Consider the following 17,665-nt stretch of genomic DNA (forward strand, 5'->3'; position numbering starts at 1 on the left):
GCATTTGCTTAGTTTCCCCAATGTAGTGCTCTTTGCATTCCTCATCTTTACAGTGGATGGAATAGACCACATTGCTCTGTTTCTGGTTTGGAGCCTTGTCTTTAGGATGCACTCATTTTTGTCTCAGGGTATTTACTGGTTTGAAATAGGTAGGAATTTTGTGTTGCCATAAGATCCTCTGGAGTTTTTCGGAGACCCCCGCTACATAAGGGACTACCACTCCTCTCCTTTTTGCTTCTGTGGGCTTTTGGGTTTCTTTCCTTACTCTCTTCTTTTGACATTTGTTACCCAAACCCACGTCCGACACCTTCTTCACAGAAGTACAGATGACGTCTCAAGAAGCCTTTCCCTCGATGGAAACTCCTGTACGACTGAGAGCCTACACAGACGTGTTTTTATTAACTAGCAGTCGGCTTTCCATTTACATAGCTAACTAGCAAAAGGGTTAGCAACCGTTCTGTCCAAAAAAAACCCACCTAAATTTGTTTTTATTTACTAGCAGTGTTTCGTTTGTTTTTGAGTCCCACCGCGCTTTCCTCCGGTTCCTCCAGCCAACCTCCACTCCTCAACCGACGACCCCGCCCCGCCTGACACCCCCCGCCTCCCCGCACTCACCTCCTGCTTGCGTGGTGGGCGTACTGCCGCGGGGCTCTCCCGGAGGTCTTCACACTCGGACTTTGTCAGTCATGGCTTTCGCGGCGACGGCGGGACTGGGGTCTCTCCTCCTGGCCTCCTTGGTGTCGCTGTGCTGGGCTCGCTCGGACGCACCCCGCGGGGTGGCGCAGGGCTTCGTCTTTGACCTGAAGGCGACGTGCGAGCCCCGGTGTGCGCATGCCGGAGTGTGCATTCGCAACAACACCTGCCTCTGCGCCGCAGGATACGAGGGAGACTCCTGCCAGCACGGTGATTCTACTGATCTTATTCTAGCATGCATGCCCTGCAACTATGCTTGACTAAATCACAAGTTCCAGGCTACATTTCAGCCACGATTGTCCCCTGAAGCGCGTTCAACTCAGCACATCCGGGTCATTTCATCAAATGTTAGGTTAGTCCAGCGTAAAATGTTCGTATTCCAGCACAATACGTTCATAAAAGGTTGACTTTCACTGGATTCATTCAAATGACTCAAACACGGCAGCTGATGACGTCGTCAATGGAAAGCCCGAATGTCCTCGTGTCTGCCGTGATGGAGATGAACTCATGGAAGATCATCCTTGTTTAGTTCGGCATGGGCGCCAGCAAACGGGGAGAATGAGGTCAGGGGGGTCCAAAGTGCAGCCCGGGAGGCCGACGTTGCTTTTAAATTGTGGTAATAACATTCAGTAACAACGATGGGGAAAATAGTGCGGAGCCCCCCTCAAAAGTGGAAGAAAAAGATGAATTTTTGTGAGATAAACGCAATACTTTTGCGAGATGTGGTAACTGTGTCATGTTCTCTCGCTAACATTTAGAAAATCAACATCAGAAATGGAAAACTTTTAGTCAAAATGAGAAAAAATGCTTTTCTAATCAGAAAGTTGCAATTTTACCAGAATAAACTGGTATCATTTTAGTAACAATGTTGAAATAAAGAAAAAGTACATGATTTTTTTTAAAGATAAGAAATAAAGTTATAATTACGAGAAGAAAATTTATAAGAGGAAAGCTGAAACAAAATAGTTGGACAATTTTTAAATTTGTCAGTCCAAATGTGCGTTACAGCAGAAAATAGTGTGAGGAAAAGTGTGAGTGCAAGAACTGGAATCCTTCAAGTGTGATGTCAAAAACATGTGTTCTTGTGTGCGTGTGTGTTCTTGTGTGCGTGTGTGTTCTTGTGTGCGTGTGTGTGTGCGTGCGTGTGTGTGTGTGTGCGTGTGCGTGTGTGTGTGTGCAGCCAACTGCTATCCCAAATGCAAGAACGGAGGCGTGTGTCTTCGTCCTGGAAAATGCAGATGTCCTCCAGGGTTTGGAGGGCGGTACTGTCACAAAGGTAACGCATATTCACTCGTTCATCTTCCATGCCACTTCATCTCATTAGGGTCGCAGGGGTATGCTGGCGAGAGGCGGGGCACATATAGACCTATATAACCTTGCACACACATTCATACCTGGCCAACGAAGCTAACGTGCATGTTTTTGGAATGTGGGAGGAAAGCGGAGTACCCGCAGACAAGCTAACTTCTATTTCATGCTAAATCTCTCATGTTTCCATCAGTGTTATACAGCATTCTATTCTGAAGTCCTCATGTCATTTCTTACAGCAGTTGTCGCTTTTTGTTGTGTGTGTTTTTGTGCAGTGACGTGTGACGGCGGGTGTTGGAACGGCGGCGAATGCAACGCCGTCAACGGGGTGGCCAAGTGCGTCTGCCCCTTCAGCTGGACGGGCTCCAAATGCCAAGAGGGTCCGTTCCCGGCCGTGTCTAATGACTGCATCAGCGCCTTGCATGTTCAAATGCCAATAGGTGGCACCTTAGCTTGGAGCTGATAGGAGAAGTTAGCCAAGTAGTGCTTACTTGAACAGACAACTACCAACACTTTCATTTATGTTTCAAATCATGTCTGCGTGCTTTGCCCCCCCAACAGCCATTTGCCCCCAAGGCTGCAGGAACGGGGGTCTCTGTGTGGCTCCTGGAATCTGCAACTGTCCTGAAGGCTGGCTGGGCGGCGCCTGCCACACTGGTGAGTTCACACAACACGAGTAGACTTTGATGTGCAGGTAGGACTGTCACCAGAACCCACGAATCCAACGACAGCCTGGACCAATTGGCCTGCGCACGCATGCCTGCCTGTTTTCCTCGTCTCTGTGCCACACAGGCTGGATGGCAGGAGGTTCGCTCTGTGTGCATCGGTTCTATCGTGGAATGAACGCAGAGTGAACCCTCCCATCAGCCTCTTTGTCCCGGTACGTGGAGGCGGGGCTACTAATGGGTGGCTACACAGACGGTGAGAGGCAGGGAGTACTTCCTGTGGTACTGCAGACCTGCCAACATGTACTCATTTATGGTATCAACATGCAGTTTGACTCTGGTATGCGCTTGTATGCGTCACTGCTCCCCATTGTGCTGCATGGTCCTGGCTTCTGGGACAGGGAAACAAATAGATGGCAGTTTTAAATCATTTCTATGACAGAAAATGATTGAGAAAAACTGTGCTAGCAACAAGTTAGCAAGCAAACGCTAATGTGAAAGAAGGCACAAAAGCGATGGTTTCTCAGTGTGGAGCAGCACCAGAGCCTTCGTCCCGACAGTCGGCGCCTACTGACCAAATATGAAACGAAACAGCCCAAAATGGTGCGCACTCACAGACCGCGTCGCTCGCTAACGTTGCAAAAGAAATGCAACCTTTCAATACGGTTGAACATTTCAGGAAATGTTAGAAATGTTTGACAGACAGTCCAAATTGCCTGGGAGAACGTATACATGTACACTTGTACATGTTAACGGAGACGGGGTTTTAGTGTTTTGGGTTATTGTGAATTTTACTTAAGTGCAATTTTTGCTAAGAGACTTGAGAGTCCATTATATTTTCATTGAGCTTTTTTTTATGTGTTTTTTAAATGTAATTTATTATGTTGTTTGTTGAATTAATGGAAAAAATGGTCCAAAAAATGTCAATAATATCGATTATCGCCCAACAAAACGTGCTATCGTGAGCGGCCTGTCTACGTAAAGTCATGGAAAAGAATGATTGGAGCGCTCATGTTTGTTCAGTTTCTTGTTCATGTGATTGCCTGGTACCAATCAAAGGCCCATTCGCTTGGACTAACATGACGACCAGAAAAACAGCTCCTAAGAGTTTAAGAGCGGCTGTGTAGCCATTTCTGGGGGTGTCCTGATCAGAAGCAAAATGACTCAAGTGCATCCATCAATCGCTACGTTTGGCATCGGGCTGCCAAGAAACAAGCAAGTGTTCAGAGCGAGCGTTGTCATCATGATTTGTCCATGATTTGAGTGTGGCTGTGGTCGTGCCAGCCATCAAACGTGTACCAAACGGGCAGAATCAAGGACGCTATGAGGAGTTCTTCCAAGACTAACTGCAGGAGATCCCCCGTTCACGCTTTCATGGACTCACTCACAACAATACCAATATGTGACGCGGCCCAGGGGCCGTATAACCTCATTTTAGTCCCATCAACTTGAAATGCTAAAGAAAAATCTAGTTTTTTAAGTCATAATATTATGAAAAACAAAAGAAAATTGTAAATTTTGGAAAATTAGCTTGGGAAAAAGTTACATGAATATTTGTAAATATTGCGGGAATAAAGTGGTACTATTAGCAGAAGAACATGTGCAAGAAGAAAGCTGAAATAGTTGGACATTAAAAAACAAAAGCAGCATAATATTCTCATAATATTATGAGAGGAACATGGACAAGAAGAAAGCTCAAGTAGTTGGGGGGGGGGGCAGAAATGGAAAAAAAACAGCGGTCATTTTCCAATGAAGTCCAAATATTAAGAGAAAAAAGTGACAATTTTACCAGAATAAACTCGACGGTTGTGACTTAAAAAAATATTTGTTCTTGAACATTTCAACTGTATGCTACTAAAATACCATTTTTGTTGTAATATTACCGACTTCAAGAAATAACTGCAGGCAAAAGTGTAGGGTGGCGTGAGGTGGCGTAGGGTGGCGTAGGGTGGCGTGAGGTGGCGTAGGGTGGCGTGAGGTGGCGTAGGGTGGCGTGAGGTGGCGTAGGGTGGCGTAGGGTGGCGTGAGGTGGCGTAGGGTGGCGTGAGGTGGCGTAGGGTGGCGTAGGGTGGCGTGAGGTGGCGTAGGGTGGCGTGAGGTGGCGTAGGGTGGCGTGAGGTGGCGTAGGGTGGCGTAGGGTGGCGTGAGGTGGCGTGCGGGTTGAAGGCCACATTGTTGCGTTGTGTTTGGCAGCAGTCACGTCTTCAGTCAAGCTAAAAGCCAAAGTAACATTGGAAGGGGATGGGATCGGAGATCTTCATCCGATGTAAAACTACCATTCATCCATTCACACTTTGTCATGTGATACAGCTGTGAATGGTATTGTTGTTGGTAAAAGTTGGACGTGGTTGGCCTGCGTACCCAATGAGTGTTTTCCAGATGAGAAAGAACGCATCAGCTTCCTGTGACAACCTTTCCAAGCAAGTCAAACGCTGCGTGTGCTTTTTTCTTGGTCGCAGCTGAGTGCACTCTGCCGTGCCTGAACGGAGGAAAGTGCATTTCACCCAACAAATGCCGCTGTCGCCCCCCCTACGTGGGCCCCCGCTGTGAGGAGAGGAAAAGACGCCACTAGGGTCAAGGGTCACAGAAGTGTCGGGGACGGGAGGTCATTGTTGATTAGACCAATTATTTACTTTTCAATCAGCCGTCTTTCTTATTGTAGAAACTGCTTTGTGTTTCTGTGTCATTTGTGTTATTAAACCATGTGAACGTTGACCTGCACGTCGAGTCCGAACATTTTTCTATCAGACATAAATAAAAGTAGAAAAGCAGTCTGAGTGTCATAGTTTCCCACATATTGTGATTTATATCATAAATAAGGCCTTCATTTACTTTATCTACATATTTAGACTGCTAATGTTAGCATGCTAACATCTAGCATAACAGCAATAAGTGTTTATATACGTGTTTGGCTATGAAAATAGCTAAAAATGCTTTTAACCTTAGCATGCTAACACCTAGCATGAAAGTGCTAAGTGTCTATCTGTGAAAATGGCTAAAATAAGCTAATATGTAAATGTTAACATGCTAGCAATGCTAACATGCTAACACCCTAACATGATAGTGCTAAGTGTTTATATGTGTCTACCCATGAAAATAGCTAAAAATGCTAGTATGCAAACATTAGAATGCTAGCAATGTTAACATGCTAACACCTAGCATGATAGTTGTGTTTATATATATGTCTACCCATGAAAATAGCTAAAAATGCTAGTATGCTTACATTTACATGCTAGCAAGGCTAACATTAGCATGCTAACACCTAAGCATGATAGCGTAATGTATCGGGAAGGCTAAATGTCTCAAATAAGTTGAGAATTTTGACTTGGGAACAGTTGGAATCGGTCGAGAAATGTGGCAGTGGTAGCAGGTAATATTCATTATAGGGAAAAGGGTGAATTCGGAGAACATTTTGGATCACTCCCAAAATGTAATCAGTTCTTCTACATCCAACTTCCGACAATTCCTGAGAATGTCATCCAAATCCATTCAGAACTCTTCAAGTTATTCTGAGCACCAACAGAACCAACAGACAGACTGCACTGCGCTTGGCGCAGGTCATCATAGAAAGTCCACTTTATTGAGTTCATATTTGCTTGAAAAGCTATCTGAGCCTTAGCATGTTGATATGAAGAAGAAGAAGATGAATTCATAGTTGTGTCAGAGCGTTGCTGTTATGTTACCTTGAGGTAGTCACATGCTGGGACCAAAACATTCCAAATAAAAGACAAGTGCAGTACATCCAATCCCCCTCTTGGTGGAGCCACACATAAAATATCTACACAATCACACACGACATCTTCTTTCACTTCATTTTCCATCACGCTTGCGAAACCTGCAAAGGCGCAAACATAAAAGGTTCAAGACATCCCTGCATCGCTTTCTACAGCAAATCCATGTGTTGCATACACGCCTGCACGCTACTGCCCCCTACAGGTCTGGCTGTCTTGCAAGCGCTCCCTTTTTTGGCATTTTACGGTAAAAAGGGACTGTATGCAACTGCCTCCATTTTATTCCAACCAAGAAATCTAAGAACACCGCTCCCGCCGCTTGAAAAGAACACATTTTCCATATTTTTCACAATGAATAAGAATAAGATGATTGGTCGGTCAAAGCTGGCTGGTGTTCACGTACGTCACGCTGGTGATGGCCGTGCCACCGGTTGTTTGTGTTTTTTATACAATACTGATTACTTGTTTGGCTTTTTTCCCAATTCTCATCCTGATTACTTTTTTGGCATTTTTTTCCGATAGCGATGCTGATTCCTTTTTGTTTTCCTCGATACAATACTGATGACTTTTTTGGCATTTTAATCCTAATAAGACATGAGAAATACTGGACATGAACAACTTGAATGTGCATTTTTCCTAACATGTTAGTCAGAACAAATGACAGTACTTGCTTTTTCACACATTGTACCCTCATCCATCCATCCATCTTCTATGCCGCTTATCCTCACCAAGGTCACGGGGGTATGCTGGAGCCTATCCCAGCCAACAGCAGGGCACACCTATGGAGCATTAAGGGACAAAGCTGTCCTCTTCAAAAATCCTGTCCACCCAAACAAAAGCAGTCTCAGAGAGGCTATCAACAACATCAGTGGCTAAACTTTGCCCAACTGCTATCGTTAGCTGACAACAAACATGATGAGTGCGTGTGCTACGTCGGGTGTCGCCTACAGGAAGCGGGAAGAGGGCGGGATGTGACGCTTGGAATGTTGAACTGGCTGCATACAGTCCCTTCCACACGTATGGAAAACAATCACTTCATCACAACACAAACGTAAAGCTTCCGCTGGGATTTGCACGATAGCGTATGAGTCAGGTGTGAAGGGGAAGCGTGGGCCAAGCACCGACCTGAACGGCGCAGGTGAGACCCTTGTAGCCTTTCCGACAGTGGCAGTAGTCGGGCAGCACGCACCTCCCCCTGTTCAGGCAGCGCTGCTTGCACACGGCTAGCGGGGGTTGCAAAAGGTCACGCTTGTGAATCAGAAGCCAGTTCAGGATGCAAAGCTTGACGTAGAGCACTCACGTGTTTGACACTGCAGACCTTCCCACCCCACGGGACAGTGGCAGGTGTTGGGCCCCACGCACTCGCCGCCGTTTTTGCACTTTTGCAGGCAGGCGGCTGCAACGGCAACACGGGGACAACATGACAGCTAGCAAGCAAACCTCAATGACGCCGCTCTGCTTTTACCACAAGCACACGACGAAAATCATCACTCACGTATGTCACAGCGCTTGCCTCTCCATCCTGACGTGCACGAGCACGTGCCGGGCCCCACGCACTTCCCTCCGTTCATGCACGTGGGCTCGCACACGCCTGCGACACACACATGGCGCCGAGCGCACAAAATGACACACGACATCCAATGACTGCGAATAAACGAGTGACGCCACTCACTCTTTTGACATCGCTTCCCCGTGTGGCCTTCGGGACAGGAACACACGTTGTTCCTCATGCAGTGGCCCCCGTTCTTGCACGGCGGGCGGCACACGGCTGACGCACACAAACAGAAAGTGAAATACGCAGAGACAGGAAGCGCATCGGGCGGCGTACTTCTCACCGATCTGACACTGGGGGCCGTAGAAGCCGCTGGGACAAGCGCAGACGTTTGGTTTGGTGCACGTTCCTCCGTTCAGACACACCGGATGACACTCGGCTGCGGACACACAAATATTTCTACCCTCCCTCGATGGCGACAGGATGTGGATTGTGTCTTATGGGCGCCATGTGTCGGGTCATACCGGAGTTGCACGTTGGTCCGTTCCAGCCCGGCTTGCATTTGCACACGTCAGGAGAAACACACTCACCGCCATTTTCACAGTGCCTGTTACACACCACTGACACACACACACACACACACACAAAGAGTCAGTATTGTATTGTGTTGACGTTGTTACATCATGCAGGCGCACATCATGAAAACTGGCTAAATCGAGGCCCTAAGCAGAATACGTTTTTGTGCAAAATAACTCATTTACAGAGTTGGGATCAAGCCACACCCTCTCCCTTAATGGGATCAAGCCACACCCTCTCCCTTAAGAGGCAGCAGCTGTACCTTTACACCACCAGGTGTACGGTACAGTCTCCTACCGCAGGCTGACTCGGTGCTCTGCTCATGGCAGCGATGCGTATCCTTTGCACGTCTGCCTTCTGCCCCCTACACCCCCTGCGTTCATAGAGGGGGGGCTCTGAACGAGGCAATACATTCAAAAAAACAAAAAAAAATGAACGCGATGTACAGTCGTCCCTCTTTTTTCAAGAAAATATTTATCAATAAATCATCGCAATTCCTATTATTAGTCCAAAAATACGCTCATTTCAGCAAATTTTCCACATTTATTTGCCCAAGTTAAGTATTTTCTAGCATCAAGATGACTGAAAGAATTAAAATACAAGCATAAGGCATTCAGAAGACGCATTGAAAAACGCTGATTATATGTTGTATTCCCACCAGATGGCGACACTGTCATTTTGGGTGAGCAACACACTTGATCGGCGGCGCAACAGGCTTTTATTGCAGGTTTGAATGATCTCACAACAGGCACAACATTCCCTAACATTCCCTGAGCTAGCCATAACGCAGGACACGCTAAAACTCAGCTGACGTCATTTTGACATCTGGCCGGCACTCAGCTTCACAACATGGCTTCATTTGTCTACTGTATTGGCTAATAGGAGTGTAAAGGTGACTATAGGGGTGTTACTTCATGTCAAGGGGTCTCTAATCATGTTTCGAAGGTTGTAAACAGGTTTTCTATGCTCCAACTACAACATATTCCATTCATAAATAAGAAATCCGACTGGAAGTAATTCATCAATGAAATAAACTTCACTGCTCATTTGTCAACATGAAAACATCTCACTGGTTCCACATCTTGGTCCCACGTAGCCGTACGGGCAGGTGCACAGGTTCCTGGCAAGACACGTGCCTCCATGCTGGCACGGTGGCGCGCAGCTCGCTGTCAGATTTGCCAACAGACGCAAAGAAAGAAGAAAACATGAGGGAACGAGAAGACGCCCGCCTTTGAAACGGGACAACAAGTTACCTTCCTCACAGGCCGTCCCGCCGTAGCCCACAGGACATTGACACACGTTAGGTCTCACGCACCTTCCCTGGTTCCTGCAGTCTGGTCGGCACACGGCTTGTGTGGCGTGCAGAGAACATGTCAGCTCATTGCAGAAGATGCACGCAGACGTCGGGCGTCTCACCGATGTGGCAGCTGTAGCCGGTGTAGCCCTCCTTGCACGTGCACGTGTTGGGCCGCGTGCATTCCATGTTCCTCCCACACTGAAACCTGCATACAGCTGGGGAAAAACAGGAAGAGGAAGTAGAGCCCAGCAGGAAGTAGCAACCGCGTCTTCTCTGCCGCTGGTTACCTTGACATGTGACCCCGTCCCCCGTGTACCCGTGTGGACAGCGGCCACAGCTGAAGGATCCTGGCCCGTCCTGATCACACCGGACACCCGGGAAGCATGGAGAGTCGTCACAGGTCAGATGACGTGACCCCCCTCTGAGGTCGGGGGTCAGCACCACACCGCCTCTGTTGAAGGCGGGGGCGAAGCCTCCCAGGGCGGATTCAGGGCTTCTCTCCGAGGAGGAGGAACCTCTGCGGGCGTTCACGGCGGCACCTGGTCTTGTCCTCCGTTCGGGGGGTCTTCTGGGTGAGGTGGGGAACGAGGGGGGGGATGAAGAGGGGGAAGTGGGGGTCATTTCCTTGCTGGAATTTAGTTTGGTGTTGGGAAAAGCTCCAGTGATGGCCGACCTCTGACCTGGAAGAGACTGGAGGTTACAAATACGACTTAAAAATAAGGACAGCACAGAATTGTGTCCGCGTTCTATCGCATCCTCCGCCATCCTTACCTGGTGGCGTGCAGGTCAGTCCGTTTCCATGGAGACCAGGAGGACAGGGCCCGCAGACGAAGCCCGCTGACACGTGAGGGCTCTCAAAGCACCGAACCCCCGGGTGGCACGGCCGTTGGCTGCAGGGTGAAGGGAGGTGGGCTCTGGGTTTTACCGGGATGGGCGGCGCTCTCGCCGGTGTGCTCGTCGCCGCCTTGAGGGCTTAAGGTTAAGGAGGAAGGGCGTGCTAATACACGAGTAATCGTTTATTCAAACGGAAGGTCGTGAAGACTTACGAGTGCAGCCCCTCCCTTCGCCGCTGTAGCCGTGGGGGCAGACTCCACAGGAGAAGGAGCCGAGCGTGTTGGCGCAGCCCGCTTCTGGGGGACACGGCTGAGACACGCACTCATCGATGTCCTCTCTGCATGTGCGACCTGACAACACAGACGGAGGGACACGATGCCTAATGTACGTGTCTAGCGGGATGCAGCAGCTACGTAGGTGTGCACCTGTCATTCCAGGCGGGCAGACGCATGTGAAGGAGTTGGGGCCGTCCAAACATCGGCCCAGCCTGCAGGGGTTGGGCTTACAGTCGTCAATGTCCACCTCGCACATTTGGCCTTTGAACCCGTCGAGGCAAGCACACACGTACTGGCCGCTGCCGGCGGGGAGGTTGACGTTTGTCACGCAGGAGGCGCCGTTGGCACACCCGCAGGGCCGCACAGACACCTGAGTTGAAGCATTCACCTCAGGATAAATTCACATCTTTAATAAATAAACTTTGGGCGCCGGTACAGGAATCCCTTGCCACTTCGTGGCGCCTTTGCCAACAATGCGACAAGTAAAGGTGACTATAGGGGTGTTATTTCATGTCTAGAGGGCTCTAATGTTAAAAACCACATTTAGAAGGTTGTAAACAGGTTTTCTATGCTCCTACCACAAAAATATTGCATTTATAAATAAGGAATGCTACTTTGCGGAAATTCACTTATCACGGTGGGGTCTGGAACCAGTCAAGTGGACAGCAGCAGCAAAGACGTACCTGCACGGAGGCTGGCGTCTCAGCATTGCAGTCGTCCATCATAGTGAAGTTGAACGTGTGTGTGTCGGCCGGCCGGGTCCTGACTTTCCAGATGATGAGGCCGCCCGGAGACAACGTCGCACCCTCGGGGCCCGATGTGAGAGAGAAGACCACCGCTGAGCCCTCGGGGTCCTGGGCCTGCAGCTGGTAGGTGAAGACCTCTCCCTGGAAGGCCCAGAGGCCAGGGGGCGACAACTGCAGCACCGGGGGCTCATTTCCTTTGGGTAAAAAAGATCACCATCACCTATCTGTCCATCAGGCGACGTCAGGAGCGTGGACACATGAAAACATGCACGTACCGTCCGCCATTGTCCAAGTGTGTTGGGAGGAGTCAGGGCGACACGTGAGGCAAGGACTGCTGGGATTAGACTCGCCCTCGCTGTAACAGAGGCCGTCGATGCTGCAGGTGTTCTCCTGGGGGGCAAAGATGCGGCGACGTTTTGTTTTTGCTCCAACATAACACGAACCTTGCGTTAATTGTCCTCACCCGCAGGGTGCAGAGGACGTCAGTGTGGAGGCTGCAGATCTGACAGGCTGCGTCATACAGAGTCAGTATTTTGGCGTTACTGTAGCTGTAGCCATCGTTGGACACCTGTCAAGTAGAAACACGCCGGCCACTCCTACAATCTTGCATATTTACAAGGAATGATTTGCAGCACGGCAGCACGCATGCATTAAGTAGCACGTGTGGACCAGGAACTCAGGAAGGACCAGCATGCACTGCAGTCTGCACTAACTTTGATCTGCCAGCGGGCCAATGGTCTGTTGAACGGCGTCGTCGCATCCACGCCTGCAGGAGCTCGGCTGACCTCCAGAGGGAGCTGGCACTCCATCGCCGTCACGTCCACAAAGGTGGCGGGGACCAACCGAGGCTCGTCCAGAAGCCACTCGCCTCCCACCAACTTGCAGGATGTGAGAGGAACAGAAGACATGATTGGACGTCTACGACGGATGTTCAGGTGACCAAATGTCCTGTTTTCCCAGGACGTGTCCTGTTTTCCCACACTAGAAAGTGATGGAAATGGCCTGGTTTTCGCCAGCACGCAGTTAATCCTACGATGCATGCAATGCATCCACAGTGGAAGTCTCATGGAACTGGGGACACCATTTAGTTCAGATTCCCAAGTTTTTGCGACTTTAGAGGGCAATTTTCCCCCAAAATATCGGCTGCATCTTAAATATTGTGTCGGCCTGTTTTTGGAATAATTTTCGGACCGATTTTTTTTAACATTCTTCCGGTCATCCCTCACCCCTTTTCACAGCGTCAGGTTATCATGGAATTTCAGAAATGTAAATATGAATAACTCCTCCTCTTTCATCTTTGAATACGGCCCATTAATAGTCAAAAATATGCATATGTAAGCAAATGTTACATATTTTTGGCCCATAGTAAGCATTTTCAAGCATAAAAATGGCTAAAAGAACTAAAATAGAAAAATAAGGCATTCAGAAGACGCGTTCAAAGACGCGTTACTGTAATGTTGGGTGAGACACACAAGCACCAGACTTGATAGGCGGAACAACAGGCGTTTATTGCAGGTTTGAATGATCTCCTAACAGGCCCAATAATCCCTAACAGGGCCTACTTTGTGCCTGTAACTCAACTCTGAACCTCCAATGTCACTTCCTGTCCGCGCCACAGGAACACATTTACAGCACCACACACGAGAATGAGTCTTTTTTATGTCTAAAATGTTCTCTTATCATGTCTACTAATAAGATTATAATAACGAATAATACTAATAACTAATAAGAAGACAAATGTATGTCTTGAAATAGGTGCTGTCTTTTCAAGTTCTAAATATCAAAGGACAGCTGGACAGCCCTGACGTGAACAGACAAAGACAAGTAGAGAAAACAAAAACAACGAGCTGGCATTGTTCAACCACAAGCTGCAACTACGAATGCTGACACCACATGCTGCTAACATTTGAGAAAACACTTACAGAAACGCCAATTCCGCAACTTTACAGAGTGAACGATGACATATTAAAAGGAAATACTGCAATGTGAGGATATATCATCATCATCATCATCATCATAACAGTGGCTCAGTTGGTCTCAAAATGTTGGCAATAATATTGCTTAGCGTCAATTTGCTGAACAATAAACATTTCCAAACGCAGCTGCATTGTTTTGAGACTCTGTTTTTTTTTCCCCCCAGTCATATTTTTTCATTGTCCCTTTCTTAAAATTAACGTTAAAATCTTGTCTCGTCCCATTCTCATGGACCCAATCTCGTGAGTTGGGTGTCTCGTGGCATCCCCGATGTCTGCTACTGTACAGTATGTTGGGTAATGGGGGTGTGAAGGGGACTACAGGAGTGTTGGTTCATGTCTAGATGGCTCTAATTATGTTAAAAAACGTAATTAGAAGGCCATAAACAGGTTTTCTATAGCTTGGACACCCCTGGGTGTCCAAGCTATTTCCACTAAGGGCCACATACGAAAAAAATCAAAAGATGCGGGGGGCCGCTTTTACTTTTTTTTTTTTTTTTTAATCTTTAAACCAAACCAACAAAATATTTTATTTATAATGTGTGTGTGTGTGTGTGTATATATATATATACACACACACATATAAAATATATGTATTCATTTTATCTGTGACAAAGTGTATTATTATTATTATTATTATTATTATTATTATTATTATTATTATGATGGACTCCTTATATTACTTTGTGGCATTTTTTTTTTTTTTTTTTTTTTTTTTACAAAAAATAACTTTCTACTAGTATGACTTATTCTCATAATATTTGGACTTTATTATCATAACATGATAGCATTTACCCAACCTAATTTTCCTAAAATTTCTAATTAATTCTTTTTTTTTTCTTATATTACAACTTTTTTAAATTTGCGCCTTTTTCCCCCCCATTTTTGCTGTTGTTTTTGAAATGTTATTGTTTAAATTGTATTTTTAGAATGTGCCGAGGGCCAATTAAAAAGCAGTTCGCGGCCGTAAATGGCCCCCGGGCCGCACTTTGGACACCCCTGCTCTAGCCTATAAAAATATTCCATTCATAAAGAAAAGAATCCTACTTTGCAGAAATGTACTGATCACGGTCGGGTCAGGAACCAATGAACCGCGATAAACGAGGGACTACGATGTAACACTTTTCAATCCATACGGAGGAGGCATACTTCAAATGTCCTGAAATGATGATAAGGCATCTTTGAGTAAACCTCCAATATGATTCCAGTATATCATTGCCGGGCTTTGGGTCCTGGTTTTCCATAATCCATGTATTTGTATTTGTATTTGTATTTGTATTTGTATTTGTATTTGTATTTGTATTTGTATTTGTCTAGTTGAGTATTTGAGTGCCTGAGAAGAGGAAGTACCTTTTCTTGAACAAACTCACACATGAGCTTGTGGGTGTCCTTGAAGCCTTGACCATAGACGTGGACGGTGGAGCAGTCGCCCTGTCGGACGTCACAAAGACCCGCCCTCTCCAGTTGTGTGATCTCTGGGATCTGGTCTTCAATGTGTGGGAAGAACGAGTGTATGTTACAAATACAGCACAAAGGAAGTGTCTGCTTTGTCATCGGTACTCACCTGACAAGGCACCGCAGTCGTAGGATCCAAACCCAGGGAAGCAGATGCAGCCCCACTCGGAGCATTGTCCATTGCCATTGCACAGATTTGGACACTTGAGGATGGCCACGATGTCCCAGTGGTCTCGCCCCCTCGTGCCCTCCTCTACCAGCCGCCTCTCGCACTCATTCTCCAGCAGCGGCAACGTCGCGTTCAGCCACGAGTGATCATCCTTCCGCTGGAGGTCGCGGACGCACATGTCCACCGCAGAGCTCACTATGGAGTCGTCAAGGAGGCGTCTGCAGCCCAGCGCCGTGCTCGAGTTGGCGACGGCGTTCCGGCACTTGGCCATGGCCTCATGCTCAGTCAGCCCAGAGGGTGTCGGCCACGTGGGGGCTAGGTCTAAATGAGATGTTGCTTCGTGGTCTTCTGGGAAGAAGTAAGCAAAGCTCTGCAGGTCGGACCGGCTGAGACTTTGGTGCGAGGAGTTGGGGACGTGCTGGTGGGTCTGCCTCCCGTTCCGAGCACCAGCGCCTCCGTGCTCCCTGTGGGGGCTGAGGAGGCCAGGAGGCAGTGCTTGTCCTCCATCTGCCTCCCCGCCGAGCAACTCCACCGAGCTGATGTACTCGGCTGTGACGTCCAGAGACGGGATGACGCTGGGGAGCTGCACGTTGCCGTGGCGAGAGCAGGCCCGCTGTGAGGTGGTGACGGGGGGAAGGCGACTTCGCTGGGGTGTAAGGCGGGGTTCCGTTTGACAGTTGCAGAACACGCGAGGGCTGAGCGCGCTGGGAGAGGATGAGGATGACGACGGAACGGTGTCGAACATGCTACTTCCTGGGGGGAGCCTGTTGGGGGTGGAAGAAGATGGTGTAACTCACCAAGCACTATAGTTCGTAATGGGTACCAAAGAGTGGGCTGGCTTGGGACCCTTTGCAGCCAAGTGGGTACCTTACAGAAGCACAAGGCTTGGTGGAAATGAGAGCTACGTGGTCTACTGACCTCCAATCACTGATGAAAGCCTGCAGGTCCTGCAGTGTGGTCCCCGCCAATGAGCGGAAGTCGTTGTCCGGTTCTCCGTCGTAGGTCCCGCACAGGCCGTGGGTGTGGCCCCGGTCTGAACCAGGGGCTCTCAGAGTCAGACTCATACCCCAGTCGGCCACATCAGCGCGTACGAATGCTCCCGACGAGAAAGTTAACTGTAGCGGCGCAGAAACACAACATATGGATGCGCAATACAAGGAAATGGAGTTGGAATGAATAATATTTATATTAATAATATTCCATTTGAATCCACTAGAGGGCGCTGTCACTGTCTGCCATTATTTAAAAAACCTCTCACATATAAAAATGTGAGTCAGGTTCGACACTTTTCCCTCACCGTGACTTTGCGTCCTTGGTAGGACTCGCTGACACGAACGCCGCTCTTGCTCAGGTCTCGATTCTTCACAGAGAGGCGGGGCTCGGTTTCCCCCATTTTCCCATCGCACATGTCCAAGGCGATGACGTCGCCGCCGTCCCTCGCCACCAAACCGCACGGGCACGACGTCGGCGCCACACCGGTGCCGCACTCCCACTGGCGGACGTGGACCTCAAACGGCCAGCGGGAGCTCCTGTACAGCACAAAGGTGCCCAGCTGGGAGTTCTCGTAGTGCCTGTGGGCAGACAGACGAGAGTCACTTTTTAATTGCTTGCAACAATTAAAGTTGCAAGCAGCCCCCCCACGTAACTGGAGGCTCCAAATTCATGAAGTGACCAACGCATAGCTTCAGGGTGTGGTCTGCTTCATACGTACCATTATGATGAACATCTGACCTTGTGGAGCAAAGTTGTCAACGTTGACATTCTTATGACAAAATGTCAGATTGACCATCAGAGTTTGTTGCCATGCCCCGCCCACACCCACATCCTACGGCCTAGGCTAAGATGCTGTGCAATTTAACATCGCCCATCCATCTACAGTCTGGGATTTTGATTTGGGCTCATTTGGTCCAAGTACCTTGGCAGAGTTCAGCGAAATACGACCTCACCTTCGACCCAAAATATCCGACTTCCTGTTTGTTTGCAAACATGGGTTCTTGAGACGTTTTTGTGCGTCTTGTTCTAATAGACGCCTCCACCAAATCTGGTGGCAATCGGTGAAAGTATCTTTTTTTTCATTATAGGGGGCGCTATGGAGTACGTTTGTGAGGTTCATGTTCAGGACCCTTAAAATACCACATTTTTCCACCGGGCCTCATGCGCTTGCAAACTTTGGTGAGTGTTCCTGCAAGTTAAAGCAGCCAAAAATCAAAGGAAACGCAACACAACAAGAATAATAAACATGGCAGGTCGGTGCTCCGGTCTTTAAAAATACAAACGTTTAGTGACTAAATAGTTTCTATTCTTCTGGATGAAAACACGGCGGAAGTACCTGCCATCAAATGTAACCATATGAGGATCCGTGAAGGCGTAACAGTAAGCTGAAGGCACGTCCTTTACTTTGATCTGGAAAAGAAGGAACACATCCAACATTAAAACGTGACAGGAGAAACC

At 48.1% G+C, this 17,665-nt stretch overlaps 2 protein-coding genes across 9 annotated transcripts in view; one reads left to right on the plus strand and one right to left on the minus strand.

Moving 5' to 3' along the window:
• Positions 1-420: 420 nt before the first annotated feature.
• Positions 421-5,408, plus strand: seraf (Schwann cell-specific EGF-like repeat autocrine factor). Its single transcript, XM_054781054.1, has 5 exons — positions 421-903; positions 1,874-1,969; positions 2,277-2,381; positions 2,563-2,658; positions 5,126-5,408. Exons 1-5 carry the CDS (start codon positions 687-689, stop codon positions 5,236-5,238), a joined length of 627 nt encoding a protein of 208 aa, XP_054637029.1. The 5' UTR covers positions 421-686; the 3' UTR covers positions 5,239-5,408.
• The window catches only part of vwde (von Willebrand factor D and EGF domains), a 34,675-nt gene continuing 18,869 nt past the window's right edge, over positions 1,860-17,665 (minus strand). The window contains exons 9-31 of one of the 8 annotated variants that reach the window (XM_054781048.1): positions 17,544-17,617; positions 16,512-16,785; positions 16,133-16,329; positions 15,155-15,978; positions 14,941-15,077; positions 12,331-12,495; positions 12,081-12,185; positions 11,893-12,007; positions 11,555-11,811; positions 11,022-11,241; positions 10,809-10,946; positions 10,534-10,734; positions 10,050-10,442; positions 9,882-9,977; positions 9,719-9,814; positions 9,536-9,631; positions 8,414-8,509; positions 8,233-8,328; positions 8,070-8,165; positions 7,893-7,988; positions 7,698-7,793; positions 7,523-7,620; positions 6,195-6,501 (exon numbers count right to left, since the gene is read on the minus strand). In XM_054781048.1, the coding sequence (XP_054637023.1) occupies positions 6,487-6,501; positions 7,523-7,620; positions 7,698-7,793; positions 7,893-7,988; positions 8,070-8,165; positions 8,233-8,328; positions 8,414-8,509; positions 9,536-9,631; positions 9,719-9,814; positions 9,882-9,977; positions 10,050-10,442; positions 10,534-10,734; positions 10,809-10,946; positions 11,022-11,241; positions 11,555-11,811; positions 11,893-12,007; positions 12,081-12,185; positions 12,331-12,495; positions 14,941-15,077; positions 15,155-15,978; positions 16,133-16,329; positions 16,512-16,785; positions 17,544-17,617 (3,981 nt within the window). In that variant the 3' untranslated portion in view covers positions 6,195-6,486. The other 7 variants (XM_054781045.1, XM_054781046.1, XM_054781047.1 and 4 more) reach the window with 7 other exon arrangements.

Source organism: Dunckerocampus dactyliophorus, chromosome 7 (assembly GCF_027744805.1).
Source record: "Dunckerocampus dactyliophorus isolate RoL2022-P2 chromosome 7, RoL_Ddac_1.1, whole genome shotgun sequence".
NCBI classification, from domain to species: domain Eukaryota; kingdom Metazoa; phylum Chordata; class Actinopteri; order Syngnathiformes; family Syngnathidae; genus Dunckerocampus; species Dunckerocampus dactyliophorus.